Here is a 17,611-nt window from a genome sequence, read left to right on the forward strand (position 1 = left end):
GGAAGCCCCTGGAAATCGAGGATGGCCAGCACCTAGGGCCACCTTGGCGTAAATTGGTTACAGGCAAGGTGTCAACCATGCTCTGATTGGTCCAATATTTGACGTCATTAATTATATCTATTTTAAGCAATTATGTGTATTTCACCATGACTTTATGAACTTCCAAGTAGATTAGTTTCACATCAACCATTAATAATACGTTGTCATCAATTTAATATGCCGGATTACTTAGATTTGACAGGTGGTGGCTAGAGACCGCGCGTCATCCAACCTATCCTTGATTGGCTGGGGCGCCTAGCGTCATGTTTCTAAAAATAAATCAAAGCCTCACATTATCCCTCTGTGAGGCTGACGGGTGCTCTGTAGTCTGTAGGCTCTTTACCTGCCTCGTTATAGTAAGGGAGCACTGTACAATCATCCACTGATCATTTCCCGAATTCGACATCTTAAACGTGAACTTGTAGTTTACGAGAAACAGGTGTTTAGCCGTACAGTTCGCCGATTGGCTGTTGTGAAGGAAACTACCGATAGTCTGGATCAATGAGAATAGAGTAATGAGAGGAAGGCAAAAATAAAGGCCGTATTTCTCGTTTGATTACTCGACCATTTTAGTAACCTCACGCAACAGATGGCAGGACCATCGTTTATTTTATATGGCATATCCCTGAGAAAACTTTTATGGTCAGGATGATGGTGTCTGGGGTTTCACTTTAGCTTATGGTTACTTCCGCTATGTGTCCGGCATTCGTTCTGGTTAGGGCAGATGACTTGTCCTAGTTCACTTTATTCAGTCACTTGCAATTGTAAACATGGCGGCAGTAGTTGCAGACGTCTTAAGGGTTGGTGATGCTTTTAAATCCTTCGAAGAAGTTAAATGTGCTATGGAAAAGTTTGAACAATCCCAGTTTATGACTTATTATAAGAGAGATTCCAGAACGATCAATACCGCCGGGAAGAGAGTACAAATTGACAACCCGAATCAAGACCTACTGTACTATGAACTGAAGTACACCTGTGTTAAGGGAGGCAGGGAGTATCATAGTAGAGGCTCTGGCCAAAGACCTAATCAGAGGTAAGTACAGTATAAAACCATTCAACTTTATTTCATACCCAGTGGTTATTTGTCCGGTCTCAGATCTTTACTTACTTACACTTTGTCTGGCATTCATTTATGTGGGTGGTACAATAGAGTGGACCCCCCCTAAAAAAACTTTTCGTCAGCACTCGCTGGTAATACAGTGATAAATTGCAAGTTATTATTTTACACGAATGAAAATAGCACATGTGTAACTGTATGTACACAAAGATAGTAAACCAGCCATTACGTCTTCGCTGCTTCAGTTAATGCGTAATAAAGGGCCAAAGCCCTTGAAATGGTGATGGGAATGAACGCGGTGACGAAACGGGTAAAAAAAAAGTGGTGACGAAATGGGTAATAAAATGTGTTGGTGACGAAATGGACACGCCCCATCTTAACGCGCACTAGCTACTGCGCCTGCGCACTTCTGCCACCGCCTTTGTTGTGACGGCAGCGAGTGTGAGCTACCGGGTATTTCAAGACCAGACTTGACAAGCACTGGAGCAAGTTCAGATACATTCGGGAGTCAGTGTGAAACAGAAACGTAAAAGTAAGCTTGCCCTTCAACTCGGCATGGCTTCTACAAGCTGTATTCAGTTTTGTTCTGGATGTGGCAAGGAAATACGATCACGGCGGCAGGCTCTCTACTGTGATTATTGCCATCAGTGGAGACACTGGAAGTGTGTCACAACTATCACCCAGGATAAGTACAGGAAAATAAGCAAACATTTAAAGGAAGGTGGATCATTTGCCTGGCACTGTCCAGAATGCCCTGCTACTGTTGACCTCCCCTTGGAGGAATCTTCTACTAGTGCTGACAATTCGTTCACATTTAATTTTCCTATTGAGCCAGTCACCCCAGTACAAGAAACATCTCTTAAAGATGAACCGATCCCAGAAAACCTTCCAGATGATCAACCAGTTATTTGGGAAGTTATTCCTTTTGGTACAAACCGTGGGAAGCTACGGTTGCTCAGCTCTGATGGTTACTCATACACAGTAAGAAAAGAAAAGGAGTCTGTAACGTACTGGACTTGCAGCATCCGCCAGAAGCATAACAGGTGTCCAGCAAGTGTAATTCAGAGAGAGACAACATTTAAGCCAGGTCTACAGGCTCACAACCACCCTGGAACACCAGGCCTTCTTGCTACAACAAAAGTATCTGTAGCTGTCAAAGAGCGATGTGCACTTGACAACTTCACCTCAGCTGCACAAATTGTTAAAGAGGAATTGATTAGCTACAAACAGAGCCACCCTAATACTCACCGGTTGCCTAAACCAAGCAGCATTGTTAAACAAGGTAACAGACATCGCCAAGCTCAAAGATCACACCACCTAACTCAGCATAACTTTGAACTCATGTCTGACAGCCTGTCACCTGATTTCATTAGAAGGGACATACAGGTATGCAGTGATGATAACCAGACTACTGAACGTCACAATGGCATGGCCATCGATAGGTGTGCAAGACAGCGGTATGTAGATTGAACATTTAAAATACTGTAGTATGAAAACCATTTTATCCGGTCCGACTAATACCCAAATGTAGCCAAATATAGCCGCAATGAAGTCAAATAATGGTCCTACATGAATAAATCGGACTGCTAATCACTTCTCGACTAGTATTTGGTGTCAGAAAGTCACAAAAAATTGGAAAACTTACTTTAATCTGAGTTAATAGATCGCGTGCATGTACCAACGGAGCGAGGAATTACCCAAATGTAGCCGCAATGAAGTCAAATGATGGTCGTACAAGCATAATTCGGGCTGTGAATCACTTCTCTATTATTATTTGGTGTCAAAGTCCCAAAAAATTGGTAAACTTAATTTAATCTGAGTTAGGTTAGGTTAGATTAGATTACATTACATTACATTACGTTACATTAGATTAGATTACGTTACATTAGATTAGATTAGGTTAGGTTAGGTACATGCACTTGATCTATTAACTCAGATTGAATTAAGCTTACCAATTTTTTGTGACTGCGTGACACAAAATACTAGTCGAGGTTAGGTTAGGTTAGGTACATGCACTCGATCTATTAACTCAGATTAAATTAAGTTTACCAATTTTTTTACTTTGTGACACCAAATACTAGTCGAGAAGTGATTGGCAGTCTGATTTATTCATCTAGGACCATTATTTGACTTCATTCCGGCTGCATTTGGCTACATTTGTGTAATTAGTCGGACCCCATTTTATCAGTTACTGTCCAAACATGCCTTCTTTAATAAATTGTCTTTGTGAGATGCTTGCATTGATCCAATGTATGTACACAAAGGGAAATTTTTTACTTTAGGACATGAGTCCCTAGGGGTTGACCAATATGTTTTTCCAGTGTATTTGGGTGTTTTTCAACGAATCTGACCTTCATTTTTGGCGGAATTTGCACCTCCCCCCCACCCGACCCCACAATAATGGAGGAGAGCCTGGGAAATCGGGGTTTTTGGGTGGGGGAGAAAACGAGTCAAACCTAAAAACAAAACATAACCTAACCTAACTTAACCCCTAGCTGGGGGCTCTGCCCCCGGACCCACGGTAGGCCTAGCTTAAACTAACCTAAATGTTTCAGTAGTTAAAAAGGGGCATGCCATGTCCAAAAGTACAATACCTTAGTTAGAAGTGGAAGGGGGTCTGACTAATTACCCAAATGTAGCCGCAATGAAGTCAAATAATGGTCCTACATGAATAAATCGGACTGCCAATCACTTCTCGACTAGTATTTGGTGTCACAAAAAAAAAAAAAATTGGAAAACTTAATTGAATCTGAGTTCATAGATCGCGTGCATGCACCTAACCTAACCAAACCTAACCTCGACTAGTATTTGGTGTCACGAAGTCACAAAAAATTGGTAAACTTAATTTAATCTGAGTTAATAGATCGAGTGCATGTACCTAACCTAACCTAACCTAACACAAATCAGATTAAATTAAGTTTACCAATTTTTTGTGACTTTATGACACCAAATAATAATCGAGAAGTGATTCACAGCCCGATATACGCTTGTAGGACCATCATTTGACTTCATTGCGGCTACATTTGGGTAATTAGTCGGACTGGTGGAAGGACCAGGGATACATAAGAATTGGATAGAATGATCGTCTTTCTCGTAAAACTCTGCAAAAAAAATTAAAATAATCGTATGAGCACAAATGATAACCAACCTCCACCACGGCCATTGTGAAACTGGTCATTGAAAATACCCAGGCTGCTTCCTTTGAAAAAAATCAAATGTGATTGGTCGAAAAAAAAATCGCGTGATGATATTGATATATCATTAGTCACGACTGGATGAAATCAGTCAATATTGTGCAGGCGTGATGCGCCGATAACATCTCCTCAGACGAAGACTGAAAACTACGTAAAATCAGTTAAAATAAATTGTGTCACTATTGTCCATTTCTGCCATGCATATACTGTATGTGGTTCAAAATGCTCAGGATAGCGAGATCTAAATGTTTCAGTAGTTTATAACTTTCAGGTGTGCTTAATGTCCTAAAGTAAAATAATACCACACAAAGATAGTAAACAAGCCATTACATCTTCAGTGAATACATAATGGAGGTCCAAAGCCCTTGAAATTGTGATGGGAATGAATGCGGTGATGAAATGGGTAAAAAAAAAAAGTGGTGACAAAATATGTAAAAAATTTGGTGGCGAAGTAGGCACCCCCCCCCCCCTGTATGCCTTGGGTTTGAGTCCTGCACTAACGCGAGACAGTAAAGTTCATAACAAAGTAAGAACGAACTAGTCCGAATGACCAGTAAACTGATAAGTGGTGAAATGATGAATTAATAAAAATAAAAATTTTGGCTTCAGTGATTCAAAACACTGGTTAGGTTAGAAGTCGTTTTGTGATAGGTCATGTCGGACTAATAGCCAAACTCAATCGAGAATGACAAAATAGTTCTCTCATCTGCCACAAATATTGGAATACAGTACAGTATTGTCATTAGCCCCAACTAATCAGAATCGATGCCAGAGAAATAGCGAGAGTAAGTAAAGATCCATGACCTTATAAATAACCAATGCCAATTTCTTATTTCTAACTTGACCATTACCCAGTTTAAGTGCCTTATCAATAAGACCCATTGATAAAACCAGTTTATCAAGATATCTACTGATAATTTCCATTTACAGTATATGGAGTTGAATATTGAGTAGACTTCAAAATCTAAAAATGTAAGTACATTATCAGCAAATATTACTTAATACTGTATAGTTAAGTGTAGGTTGGCTCATTGGTGATGAAACGACAAACTTTCCCTGGAATGACAGTCCCATCCCCTTCCTCAATACAGTCTCTCCTCGACTTAGGACAGGGTTCCGTCCCGACGACCAGGTCGTAAATCAAATTGGTCGTAAGTCAAAAAGGTGAAAATAATACATAGAAATTCTAAATGAAATACAGTATACAGTAAAAGTAATCAATAATGAAAAATGAATATAGTGTTACTGTGCACGTACCTTTAATGTAGTCAGCTGAATGCACACGGGGCCTCAATAATTTTTTAATTAAGCATGGAGACTACATTAATTGGATGAAGCAGAGGAGGAGACAGGGCCGTCGTATGTCCGGGTTGTCGTAAGTCGAGGAGAGACTACTTTAGAAGACGAAGTATATGTGTGGAAATTTAGGCATAATTGTTGATATGTTTTAATAAAAATTGTGAATTGTTTAAAAGACTCCATTATTATCCTAGATACTTTTGTAATCTTTTCAGGTCATTCCGTGAAACATGTGGGTCTTTTGTTCAGTTCAGAGCATCAAAGGATGGACAGAGATTATCTGTCATTAAGATGGATTCAACACACAATCACCCAGTGAGCAAGGTTGGTAATTTGCAATATAGACTAATTTGGGTCATTATACAGGTAAAGTCATCGACCTTGACCAATACACAGGTAAAGTTATCGGCCTTGACCAATCGAAATTATCAGGGCAGACTTAACCAACACTGGTGTAGGGACAGATACCTATTGGATCCATACAGGCCCAGTAACAGTACTTGCCAACAGTGTGTAACAGACAAAACCAAGCCCAAGAGGCTAACAAGCCAATCAGTGGTGAAGAGGAAAAGAACAAATAGCAGAAGCGAGTAAAGATCCGTAATTAGGAAAATAACCATTGTGTTAAGTTAGTTATTTTTAGTGCTTTTGAGGCAACTGCACTAACACATTTCTAGTGTGTGAATAATATTTTTAGGATCCTTTGTGTAACTCATGTGAATGTTGTCACTTTTCATTTGCAGGAAACTTTTAAGTGTTTACCTAAGCAGAGGCGACTGGATGATAATGAGATGAAGGAGGTACAGCAAATGTTGCAGACACAACCAAATAAAAAGATACTACAGGACCTTATAAAGAATAAGACAGGCAAGTAATTAAAAGTTTATACAGTACAGTATATATACTGTATATAATGACTGATACTGTACAGTATTACGGTTTGTTTTAAATAGAAAAATATTTAAGTGATATACAGAATACTATATATGTGTGAATAAGTTTCTATACACAACAAAATACATACATAACTGATATGATAACATTTATATAAAATAATAAAATTAATAACTAAAAACCCTTTTTTTTTCATCATATTCGCCACTTATCAGTTTACTAGCCATTTGGTGTATGCATAGAGCTCCTTGTTCAATAGACTTTTGAATGAGCATTATGCCCTTGTCAGACTAAAAGGTCTGTGTGACATTCATGCTCTTGCATATAATAGTTAAGTGGCTTATCAATGCTGTATCCAGGGGGGCTTATTGCCCCAGATATTTGTTTTATGCAGATTTTAGATTTCATTTCTAAACTGACCAGGTTGGGACCTATGAATGAATTACCTGATTAAAACAATACTGTACTGTACATTAGTTTCAGCATCATGTTTACTAAAGAATTTGTCTTACACTACCCCCCTATGCTCTTGCTCTGGATGTGACCCTGCTTATTGCTTCTTGTTTGTTTTTAATAGGCAAACAAGTCACCTTACGAGACATCAGTAACCAGACTGCAAAATTGAATCGTTCTTTTTCAAATCTGCAAGAGCCTGACAGTCACGTTACTGCTGAGAGCGGTGAGTGATCTTACTTGTGTATGAAGTGGTTGTGATTTACCAGTTACTGTACTATAATACAGGTTGACAACCCTTTATCCGAAAAACGAAAAGCTCTGAAAACCGAAAGTTTTTTTGTGGGGCAATTTTTTTTTTTTTTTTTTTTTTTTAAACAGGGATTAGCCCACCCGGGCATAGATCACTGACTCACATCGGGACCTGGTGGGTAATAGTAATAATAATAATTATAATAGTAATAATTATTCATAGTAAATAAGATTTTTTATTAAAATACTGTACACCAAAATAAAATAATAACGATAACAATAATAATAAAATAAAATACTAAAATTAATAATAATAATAATAACAATAATACTGTAATAAAATACTAATAATAAAGAAATACAAGAATGAAAAAAGATCAAAAGTGAGAAACGCGACCTAGACCTCTGAATTATTATTATTATAATTTTTATTATATCTCTCCTGATGTGGGTCAGTGATCCTTGCCCAGGTGGGCTAAAAAAAAAAATTGCCCCACAAAAAACTAACCATTCTGAAAAGCGAAAAATTCCAAAATCCGAAATGCCTCTGGCCCCAAGGATTTCGGATAAGGGATTGCCAACCTGTACTGATACCAGTAATTGGCATATACTGTACTGTATTTACCTAAAACATTTTTTGATCTTCCACTTTCCATCATAATTGTAGAGGAATAGGTTTGGGCATTCATCATCAAAGCTTCTGAACAAAATATATTCCTGTGAATTTTCAGACTTTCTGCCACATCATTAGAATTGGCTTTCCTGAAGTGTGAAAACAAAGTAAAGCAACAGGAAGAGTCACAGTTAACCTTAATATTCATCAATTGAGAATATAATATTATACATTTCCTAGTTATGTATGTAATTAATGTTTCATATACAGTAATATACTGTGCAAGTATTATTTCTTAAAACTGTAATAAAATTTTAAAGATAAAGACCACCAGGATGTAGTTTCCAAGCATACCATTTATGATGGCAAAGCTAATCTAACTTAACCTAACCCAGACTAACTAACTAATTAAGCTTAACAATATTTTAAGTTCATTAGGGGTGTCAGATTTGGTCTTTTATTATTTTGTCTGTCATCATTAATGGCTCACTGAAAACTACTGTACATCTTTGCCTTGCTGTTCTGTTTTATATGATAAAGAACAGCCTTTGTAGTCTTATTAGTGTTAATAAGTTAAAGGTAAACTTTTTTCATTTTCAGAAGGAATGAACAGTGGCACAGCAATGTCTGGGTCAAGCAGCAGAAGGCAGGAGAAAAGGAAAGTAGTGTATAATGGAGATGGTGGAACCCCTAAGGTGGTCAAGGTTGGTGAACCAGCACCACCTGCCATGGACTACCTGGAGCTAGTGTGGCAGCCTCAAGGCACTGATACCTTGCCCAAAAATGGTATGTTAAATTGTACATAATGTCGACATGGCACTACATTGTTACTGTTCCCTGCACAGAAGATATGCCATACTGTACACAGGACATTTAATTTATTTTCTTTATTGTCGAGCTAAAATCCATAAAAATACAAGTTTAATGAGAAGATAAAAATAATTTAAACTAAAATAAACCTCATAGTAACACCAGTTCACCGACTATACAAATCTAAATAATTTCTAACTAGATAATGTAAACCAACCACACCTTGCATAATAATCCTACTTGAGGTTAAGTATACCATAGTTGGACTGTGTAGTCTGCTTGTAGAACCTTAGTGAAGGTAGAGAGAAGCACTACCACCTGATAACATGGAACGTAGGGAAAAATCAGATTATTTTGCTCTAAAAGCATAGATACAGTAGTGTTGTATAATAAAGGATTATAACTCAGGTACTCACCAGACATGTTGAGGGATGATGGTAAATAAGAGTTTGGTGGAGTTCTTGCGTTCTTGATCGCAGGTTACATATGATCCCCTTCATGTTGCCGGGATAAGGTGACACTTTTTGCAACCAGAATCCACGTTGAGCTCAGAAAGCTATGGACTGAGCAAAACTGACCAACCAAGTCTAATCTACACTGAACAATATTTTAATATACCTGTATTTTAGCTACAGTCTGCTAATTAAGGTTAGATTAGGGTTAGTTGGTTACTTTTGCCTGTTTTAAATGATATGCCAGATAACTCAACCACCTCCTTATATAAAATTTAGCACATCATTACCCTTCTCTACTGGCCCATGTTCAATCCTAAGGTACAGTGAGTGGGTTCCTACAATAGCTCTGGTTGAACAGTGGAGAAGGTAAGCTTGATCCACATGACCCAACACCAAACTGATAGACATCTAGCCTGCCAGGGGGGGGGACACACTCCTTGTGAGGGCAAGACATTACAACATGATATCAGTGACCATGAAAGATCCCTGTACAAGACTGTGATGTTTTGCTTGGGATATTTTATACTGTAAATTATTTTTATATTTAATTTTTTTTTTCACACACCCAGTTCATCTTAATTCAGGTAATAAACCACATTTTCCCATAGCATAAAATTTTAAATGGCGGTGGTTTATGTGTGTAAGTAAATTAATAATAGACTTCTTAAGAAATCCTTCATTGTGATGTGATATAATGTAATAGTTATCTTTTAACACCAACAACTGTCAGAAAACTTTAGAAAAAATTATAAAGCCTTAAAACCAAAACTATAAGAATTAATCTAAAACAAGAGGAAGAACAGTCAATGGCCCTTGTTGCAGCAGCTTGGGTTAGGTTAGATCAGGTCACTTGGTGTGATTGGGTGAATATGGCAGCTGTCTTGTAGTACAGTCTCTCCTCAACTTACGACGGGGTTCTGTCCCGACGACCAGGTCGAAAAGGCGAAAATAATACATAGAAATTCTAAAATGGGTGTCTCCTTTTCTTCTCAGCACCACGAGAACTCTCACTTTTACGCTTGCCAGCCATTTTAAAGGGAATTACAAATGAAAATTTTGTCAGTACACATCGCGATCACTAACGTCAGGACTCAAAAATACGTAATGTGAAAAATATTTTATACGATCACGGCGGTCGTATGTCCAGGTTGTCGTAAGTCGAGTATGTCATAAGTCGAGGAGTACCTGTACAGCATTTGCATTAATCACACGAACAGTAGTTAGTGAATGAAATGGAGAGAAAGAAAGACAGAGAGAGAGATCTTTTTTTTGCCATTCTAAGTTATAATGGGAAAAGGGTAGACAGTGAAGAAAAAATTATACTACAGTATACAGTTAACCCTCACTTTACGCGGTTAATGTAACCCGGAGGGTACCGCGGAAAGCGAGAAACGCGTAAAGTGAATAACATAACATATGGGATTAATTGAAATGGAGTCCAGGCCGATCCCCAAACTCCACTTTTTGACGACACATAACTATGTTGTAGTAAAAATAACATCTTAATTTTATGATGGTACATGCACACAATTAATACTTTAGAGAAATACAGTCGCCAAGTTAATGTCCATTCAAATAATGGACACCACTCCCTCCCCCTCTCACACTACACTGCCGGCTCTTCCCTCTCTGAGAAATTTTTGGGGGAAAACCACTAGATTTTAATAAATAATACCTCAAAGTAAAGTTAGGATAATATAATTGACATTGCTGGATTCCTTGTAAGACCAGGAATATTTTGAATATAAATGTCATATATTTTTCACAAAAGATAACATACTTACTCAGATTAAACATTTTATCTAAAAATTTTATGTCTAATGCAAAATATATGATGTTTATATTCAAAATGATCACCAAATTGTAAGAATTCCAGCAATGTAAATTATATTCTGGCCGGATAATTTGTATGAATTTTATGAGCCAAATTAAAAAAAATTATACTTCACCGTGTAAAGGGGTACACCCACCGCGGAATGTGAGCATCCTGGGTTCTGGCAGGGCACCGCGTAAACGTGGAAACGCGGAATGTGGGACCGCGTAAAGTGAGGGTTGACTGTACTGCATATATTTTTTAACAGACAGTATCTTTTTTAGTTACAGTAACAAGACATTTACTGTACTGTTATTTACTTCCACTGATTTTTGTAATTCACCAACCATTATCATAAGGCTTTCATCTCGAACAATAGGTGGTCGTTGGTTATTGAAAAAGGAGGTGCCATACCCAGTTGATCAAGCCACTGAACTCGACCAGGATGTTCTTCAAGACACTCCTCAAAACCAGGATGTTCAAGACACTCCTCAAAACCAGGATGTTCTTCAAGACACTCCTCAAAACCAGGATGTTCTTCAAGACACTCCTCAAAACCAGGATGTTCTTCAAGACACTCCTCAAAACCAGGATGTTCAAGACACTCCTCAAAACCAGGATGTTCTTCAGCATAACACAGACACTAATCAAGGCAAACAAGACGTTCTTCGAGACACAGAAGACACATTTCAAGTTAATCCGGCTAACTGCCAAGAAAACGAAGGTCTTGGAGGGTGTGAAGCTCAGGTATGTATCACTCAGGGCATAAAGAGGATGATAAAAAAAAAAGACAAATTCAACTCTCCCTCCTAATGTACCAGAGAAAGATCACTGTCCCATAATAACAAGAAACAAAATCTGAATAACCTTTTTTAGTGGGAGTTCAAGATTTCCACCTGTCTAATACACACACTCATTCATTTAATGGACCAAATAGGTAATTACTGCTTCTAAATGCTTTCTCCAGGTACAGTACTCATTAGTCCCTCTTTTGATAATATAAGTGAGATGACTATGGAAGTATAATAGGGTGGAGGCAGCATGAGCGGTGTGTAGTGCTGTCGGGAGTGAAGCCAGCCAGCCAGCCACGCTGCCCCCATACTGTGGTTGGCAAGAGCCCGCTGCCCGCCTCCAGTCAACGACGTCTACGTGAATTATTGTCCTACTGTTCATTCATAAATACATTTGTTAATGTGTAAACAAGTGAGAAAATTCATTAACCTTTATTATTCACAAAAATATACACAAATAATACAATAAACATCAGTGTAAACACGATGTCTATATGTATAGTACATAATCCTACTGGCCACTGAAATGAATGAGCTATGTGTATATCTGATGACTCTTTACCTTAACCTGAATTTGTAACTTAGCAGTCCACTGTTTTGCAGCATATGCATATCTTACTTGCAAATAGCTTTTGGCAACTGCTTTAATCAATAAATGTATGTGATTTTTCATAGGTTCTGTATCAAACATGAGGTGAGATAGTTTAGAAAATTATTCTGTTAGTGTAACTTGACAACACTGAATGAACAAGTCTGTGAAAATCTACTCTTCCTAAAGTTAGATCTGTATTTTTTCTGCATGACATGGTTACTCTAAACTTTTTTTCACAATTAACACAGATATCTATATCATCATCATAAGGATATATCAGGCCCCCTTTGGATTTCAACAATCAGAGAATGCATCTGGCCAACATTAGTGCTTGTTAAGGCATCAACACACGCTTCACAGTGTAGAGATTTCTTTAACTGAAACACAACAAAGCCAGCTATATATGCAACAATTTTGTTGGAACTTTGAGACAAATGGAAACTGCTAGGAACATAAGTATACTGCAATCATACTCTTCATTAGCTAAAGATGACTCGGACAACACGCTATCTAAAACTCTGTGTTTCAAAACAGAGGTATTGATAGCATTCACAGAGTGTCTCCCCTAACATTATTTGCACAGCTGCTAGGCACAGTCAGTATTGGTACAGTTTCTAGTGGTAAACAGTTGCAGCGACCTTGCCTCTTTTGCCAACCACAATTGGCCGCCAGCAGTTTAGAGTGACCTCACTTTTCTGAGCGGATGCTGCCTCCACCCTATTATACCTCCATGGAGATGACCCAAACCTTTCCAAGAAGAAGCCTTACCCAATAAATAAATAAAAATTTGTTTAGAGAAATCAGTTGTAGGCCTTAGTCATATTGCTGTAACATTAAATAACTCAAATCTATGTTACTCTTCCACATTGATTTTGAAGTCACACTAACTTCAAAATATCCTCAGAGAACTTCCGAAAGACCTAAGATAGAGGCTGACAATCATGGTGGTGTCAATCCAGACAGTGACCAACACTGTGCATCTTCAAACCCTTCCACTAAGGTAAGGTGGCAACAGGAGGCTGCAGTGTTAAATAATGAAATTATTAGTTACTGTAAGGTTAGACAAGAAGATTTCACTTTGATTGATTGATGCTTTTCTACTTACACCAATTTTATTTTCTATGTTACAGACAAAGGTATATCATTGTCCTATTTGCCACACAGTAGTGGCATCAAGACAATCTCTTTTCAAGCATAGGAAACGTAAACATGAAGAAGTAATGGAGGATTGTGAACAGCGAAAAACACTACAGTGTATGGAATGCAGCTTAAGGTTTGTCCAAAAATATTGAGCATACCTCCGTAATATATGTACTGTACTGTATACTGTATTCATTATATACACATGCTTTTCCAGACAGTGTAGGAAGAGCATAAAACTGTAATCCAAAGCCAGTCATTATACAGTGACCCCTCGTTTAACGAACGCCTCGGTTAACGAAATTTCGGTTAACGAAAAAAAATTCGGTTAACGAATTTCTTACGAACCGACCTCAACATGTTTTTGCTTGCACTGACCGGGCAACCAGCTTTAGTATCAGTCAGCCAAGACATTAATCGGTTCTAGGGCTTAAATTCCTTACTATTTTAGTAAATATCAAGAAGTTTATACTATTCAATAATTTTAAAAGTTTAATATTCAATTTTTTAGTCATTTTTAACAATTATTGAACATAATTGAAGGTAAAGTGACTACCGGTAGTTTAATGCGCGGCATCCAGCCTCTTAACACAGCAAACAGGCATTAGTCTCTCTCTCTGTTTTCACTGGAGGTAACATCTTGCTTGAGACTCTCTTCAACTAAACGCTTTTTTCTGTGTTTCCAAGCAAATTATTGGTCATTTTGAAATTTATTTTACATATTGACAATATATAATGCAGTGCAGTGTTGATTTAAAGAAAATAATCTTGAATTACACCAAGAGAGCTAAAATTTTATGGGTGAAATGGCGCCATGGGGTGACTTCTCTTCCACCCCAATGCCTTCTCTTCTCCCTTCTCCTCCACCCCAATGCCTTCTCTTCTCCCTTCTCCTCCACCCCAATGCCTTCTCTTCTCCTCCACCCCAATGCCTTCTCTTCTTCCTTCTCCTCCACCACCATTCTAATTCCCATCATCATCATCATCATCATCATCCAGGAGCCTTCTACATACACACCTCAAAGTAAGTGAACGTTTCTACCATTTTTTTTGAATTTAGGAAATTTTCGGTGAGCTGGAACCAATTACCCAAAAACCCATTGAAACAATGGTTTCGGTTAACGAACGACCTTGTGGAACGGATTGAGTTCGTTAAACGAGGGGTCACTGTTGACAAGGCCTGATTGTTAAAGAATATCTCCATCTATTATATATATATATACATATACAGTACATATATAATTTTTTTTTTTTTTAATTGTGAATAAATGAGTCACTTTTTTCTCTCCAGAGAGCCCCATTCTTACTCTAGTATTATGCTTATTGGCAATAGGAAGGGCATCCAATTTAAAACTTGCTTCAAATTTGCCCATACCATCAGGTAATCACAGCTAACCCATTTAAGCATGAACAATAGCCATTAAATGATTATGATACCATATTCTGTGACAAATGACAAACTCTACTTAAAAGTGAAAGCATGACTTACTCCAGATTTATTTTAACCTGGACTCCTGGGACATGGGATTTAGGCTTGAGTCAGAAATTTTAACCTTGGGTTTTAGGTCTTTCCAAAATTTTTGGCTACTGAATGCCTTGAGGACGAAAAAATCTCTACTTAATAATCCTAAATATGACACATACACACTATGTTTAGAGGTAACATGGCTCTCATTATACACCTTGACAAACATCACCATGAGCCACCATCTGGCTATGTGGTGGTGGTGGTAGGGAAAAAAAATCTTACAATTAAAACTGACAACTTAGAACATTTTCTTATGATTACAGATTTGTTGTGATGAAGGACCTTCTTGGGCACTACCAGGCAGAGCACCAGAGGGACATTTTCCTGAGGGCTGGGCACTTTAAAAACAAAGAAGAATTTATGTCATGGATGAAGGACGTAGAGAAGAAGACGAGGGCGAGGTTTGTTAAGCACAGTGGACAAACACAAATCAAACATGCCAAAGTAGACTATTTTTACTGTAACAGATCAGGTTCGTTTGTGTCTAAAGGTAAAGGTAGACGCAGTATCAAGGCACAAGGCTCCTCAAAAATTAATGGCATTTGTTCAGCTTTCATTAAAGTTGTACATGACAGACTGCTGGAGACTTGTACAACAGAATTTTGTTTAGACCACTCTCATGAATGTGATATTACCCATTTGAAACTGTCAGATGATTTGCAAACTTCCATAGCAACTAAACTGGCAAAGGGTGTCGAGATAGACGAAATCTTGGATGATGTGAGGAGCAATAAGGGTTATCTAGATAGGGATTCACTGCTGGTTAGGAAAGACATACATAACATTAAACGTCGCTTTAATGTTGATGTTAAAGAACAGCATAATGATGATGTTAATAGTGCAAGGTTAAGTCCAGTGAAGTGTTGTGAGAAATCTTATCTTGGTACAACATGGTGTCCAGATCATTTTGTGAATATGTTGTAGTATGTCATGTAAGGAACAGATATGATGTGGGCTTTCTGCTTCCATTTACTGTAGGTATACTGTACTGTTCTGTATCAAGTCATAAATACAGAACATTCCGAAATGTTTTTAATGACCTATACAGTACTTCTCAGAGCCTTATATAGTTTCCAGAGGAGGAGTTAGGCAGCAAGCATATTTACAAAATTTGCGAGTCTTGGAATTTTTTTTTAGAATGGTCTCGAGTGTTTAACATTAACAAGTGAAAGTGCCTATTTATTACCTGTTGACCACATGCCTAAGTGCAATCGTGAATGTACAGGTACAGTATTTTGAAAATTTAATAAATATGATAAATACAAACTTAAGTTTTTTTAATTCTTACTATCACTTGCATTATTATTAAGATGATACCCAAGTGTAGGAAATCAAACATAACGGCAATAAGTCTCACAGTTTACTCATGTATTCATCATTTTAAGCATAATACGTACTCTAAATTTAGGACAATATTAGTTCTGTAAACTGTACTTGTATTTTAAGTTGTAATTATATTAAATAGATATATACCTGTGTAACAAAAATAGGTAAAAGTATTGACCAAAAAACAACTAAATTCAAATACATATACCATATTTAGTACCAATAGTTGTGCCTTAAAAATCCATCACATTTCATCATGAATTTGTTGATGGGCCTCAATTTAAAGTTGTTTTTTACAGTCTTTACCAGACTTCCTTAAGTAAATATATGAGATGGTCATATTTCTTGGTCACAACATACTGTACCAGTTATAGTGCATGATCTCATTTTAGAATTACATACCCTGTAGTTCCTCTTGTCAAAAGAAACACTGTCACATGCCACAACATGTGATAGTCATGCTGGTGTACAGTATGTGAAAGGGTGTTGCAAATCATCTCAATTATCCCAGTAGACCGAGGGCCTGGGGACTAACAACTCTTCACACAAGATACAATAGGACAGATATCATAAGGGGTGAAAGAAGTAAACCTTGGTAAATTTTGTGAGATGTCACACACCACCAACACAATGACACAACTTCATGCTCGCCAGGATATCATGCAAGAAGAATATGAGGAAATACTTCTTACACTGAGGATGGCAGACCTAAAGAACAGTCTATCATCTCAAACTGTGTAAGCAATAACAGCTCTGGGTTACAAATTAGCCTATGACTAGACTATCAAGGACAATGGAGGGATCCTACACAGACCATTGACCGTCCCTCAGCATGACCACCTCTAGTTAGGATGACAGCCAAGTAAATCAGTTGAACAGCCAAAGGAGCTCAAGTTCTGTATTGCACTGCCCATACTGACTAGGCCATGTGGAGACCACTAGAATATCAGGCCTTGTATGGAGACCATCATACATTATACCACCATCACAGCACTCCTACCACCATCACAACACTCCTACCACCACCACAGCACTCCTACCACCATCACGGCACTCCTACCACCATCACAATACTCCTACCACCATCACGGCACTCCTACCACCATCACGGCACTCCTACCACCACCACCACTCCTACCACCACCACACCACCACCACGCACTCCTCCTACCACACATCACCACCACCGGCACTTACCACTGCCACCACCACGGCACTCCTACCACTACCACCATCACGGCACTCCTACCACCAGCCTCCTACCACCACCACCACTCTCCTGCTCCTACCACCATCACAACACTCCTACCACCATCCACCTCCACCCTCCTACCACCATCTGCACCACCCACCTC

General features: G+C 38.1%; 2 protein-coding genes across 8 annotated transcripts in view; one reads left to right on the top strand and one right to left on the bottom strand.

The window, feature by feature from the left end:
• The window catches only part of LOC121874218 (probable phospholipid-transporting ATPase IA), a 124,792-nt gene that overhangs the window by 96,160 nt on the left and 11,021 nt on the right, over positions 1 to 17,611 (bottom strand). The window lies entirely within an intron of this gene.
• On the top strand, positions 309 to 16,196 carry LOC121874220. 7 transcript variants are annotated; one of them, XM_042378270.1, is made up of 10 exons: positions 1,010 to 1,072; positions 5,221 to 5,262; positions 5,805 to 5,913; positions 6,333 to 6,456; positions 7,061 to 7,162; positions 8,402 to 8,587; positions 11,259 to 11,626; positions 13,167 to 13,262; positions 13,393 to 13,535; positions 15,194 to 16,196. In XM_042378270.1, coding segments are annotated over exons 2-10 (1,791 nt in total). In that variant the 5' UTR covers positions 1,010 to 1,072; positions 5,221 to 5,260; the 3' UTR covers positions 15,855 to 16,196. The 7 variants fall into 7 exon arrangements, with proteins under 7 accessions (XP_042234203.1, XP_042234204.1, XP_042234199.1 ...); XM_042378265.1 differs by lacking the exons at positions 1,010 to 1,072; positions 5,221 to 5,262 and adding an exon at positions 1,635 to 2,553 and having other exon boundaries at positions 11,259 to 11,440; positions 11,498 to 11,626; XM_042378266.1 differs by lacking the exons at positions 1,010 to 1,072; positions 5,221 to 5,262 and adding an exon at positions 1,635 to 2,553 and having other exon boundaries at positions 11,259 to 11,380; positions 11,441 to 11,626.

This window comes from Homarus americanus, unplaced genomic scaffold (genome assembly GCF_018991925.1).
Source record: "Homarus americanus isolate GMGI-L3 unplaced genomic scaffold, GMGI_Hamer_2.0 scaffold49667, whole genome shotgun sequence".
Taxonomy (NCBI): domain Eukaryota; kingdom Metazoa; phylum Arthropoda; class Malacostraca; order Decapoda; family Nephropidae; genus Homarus; species Homarus americanus.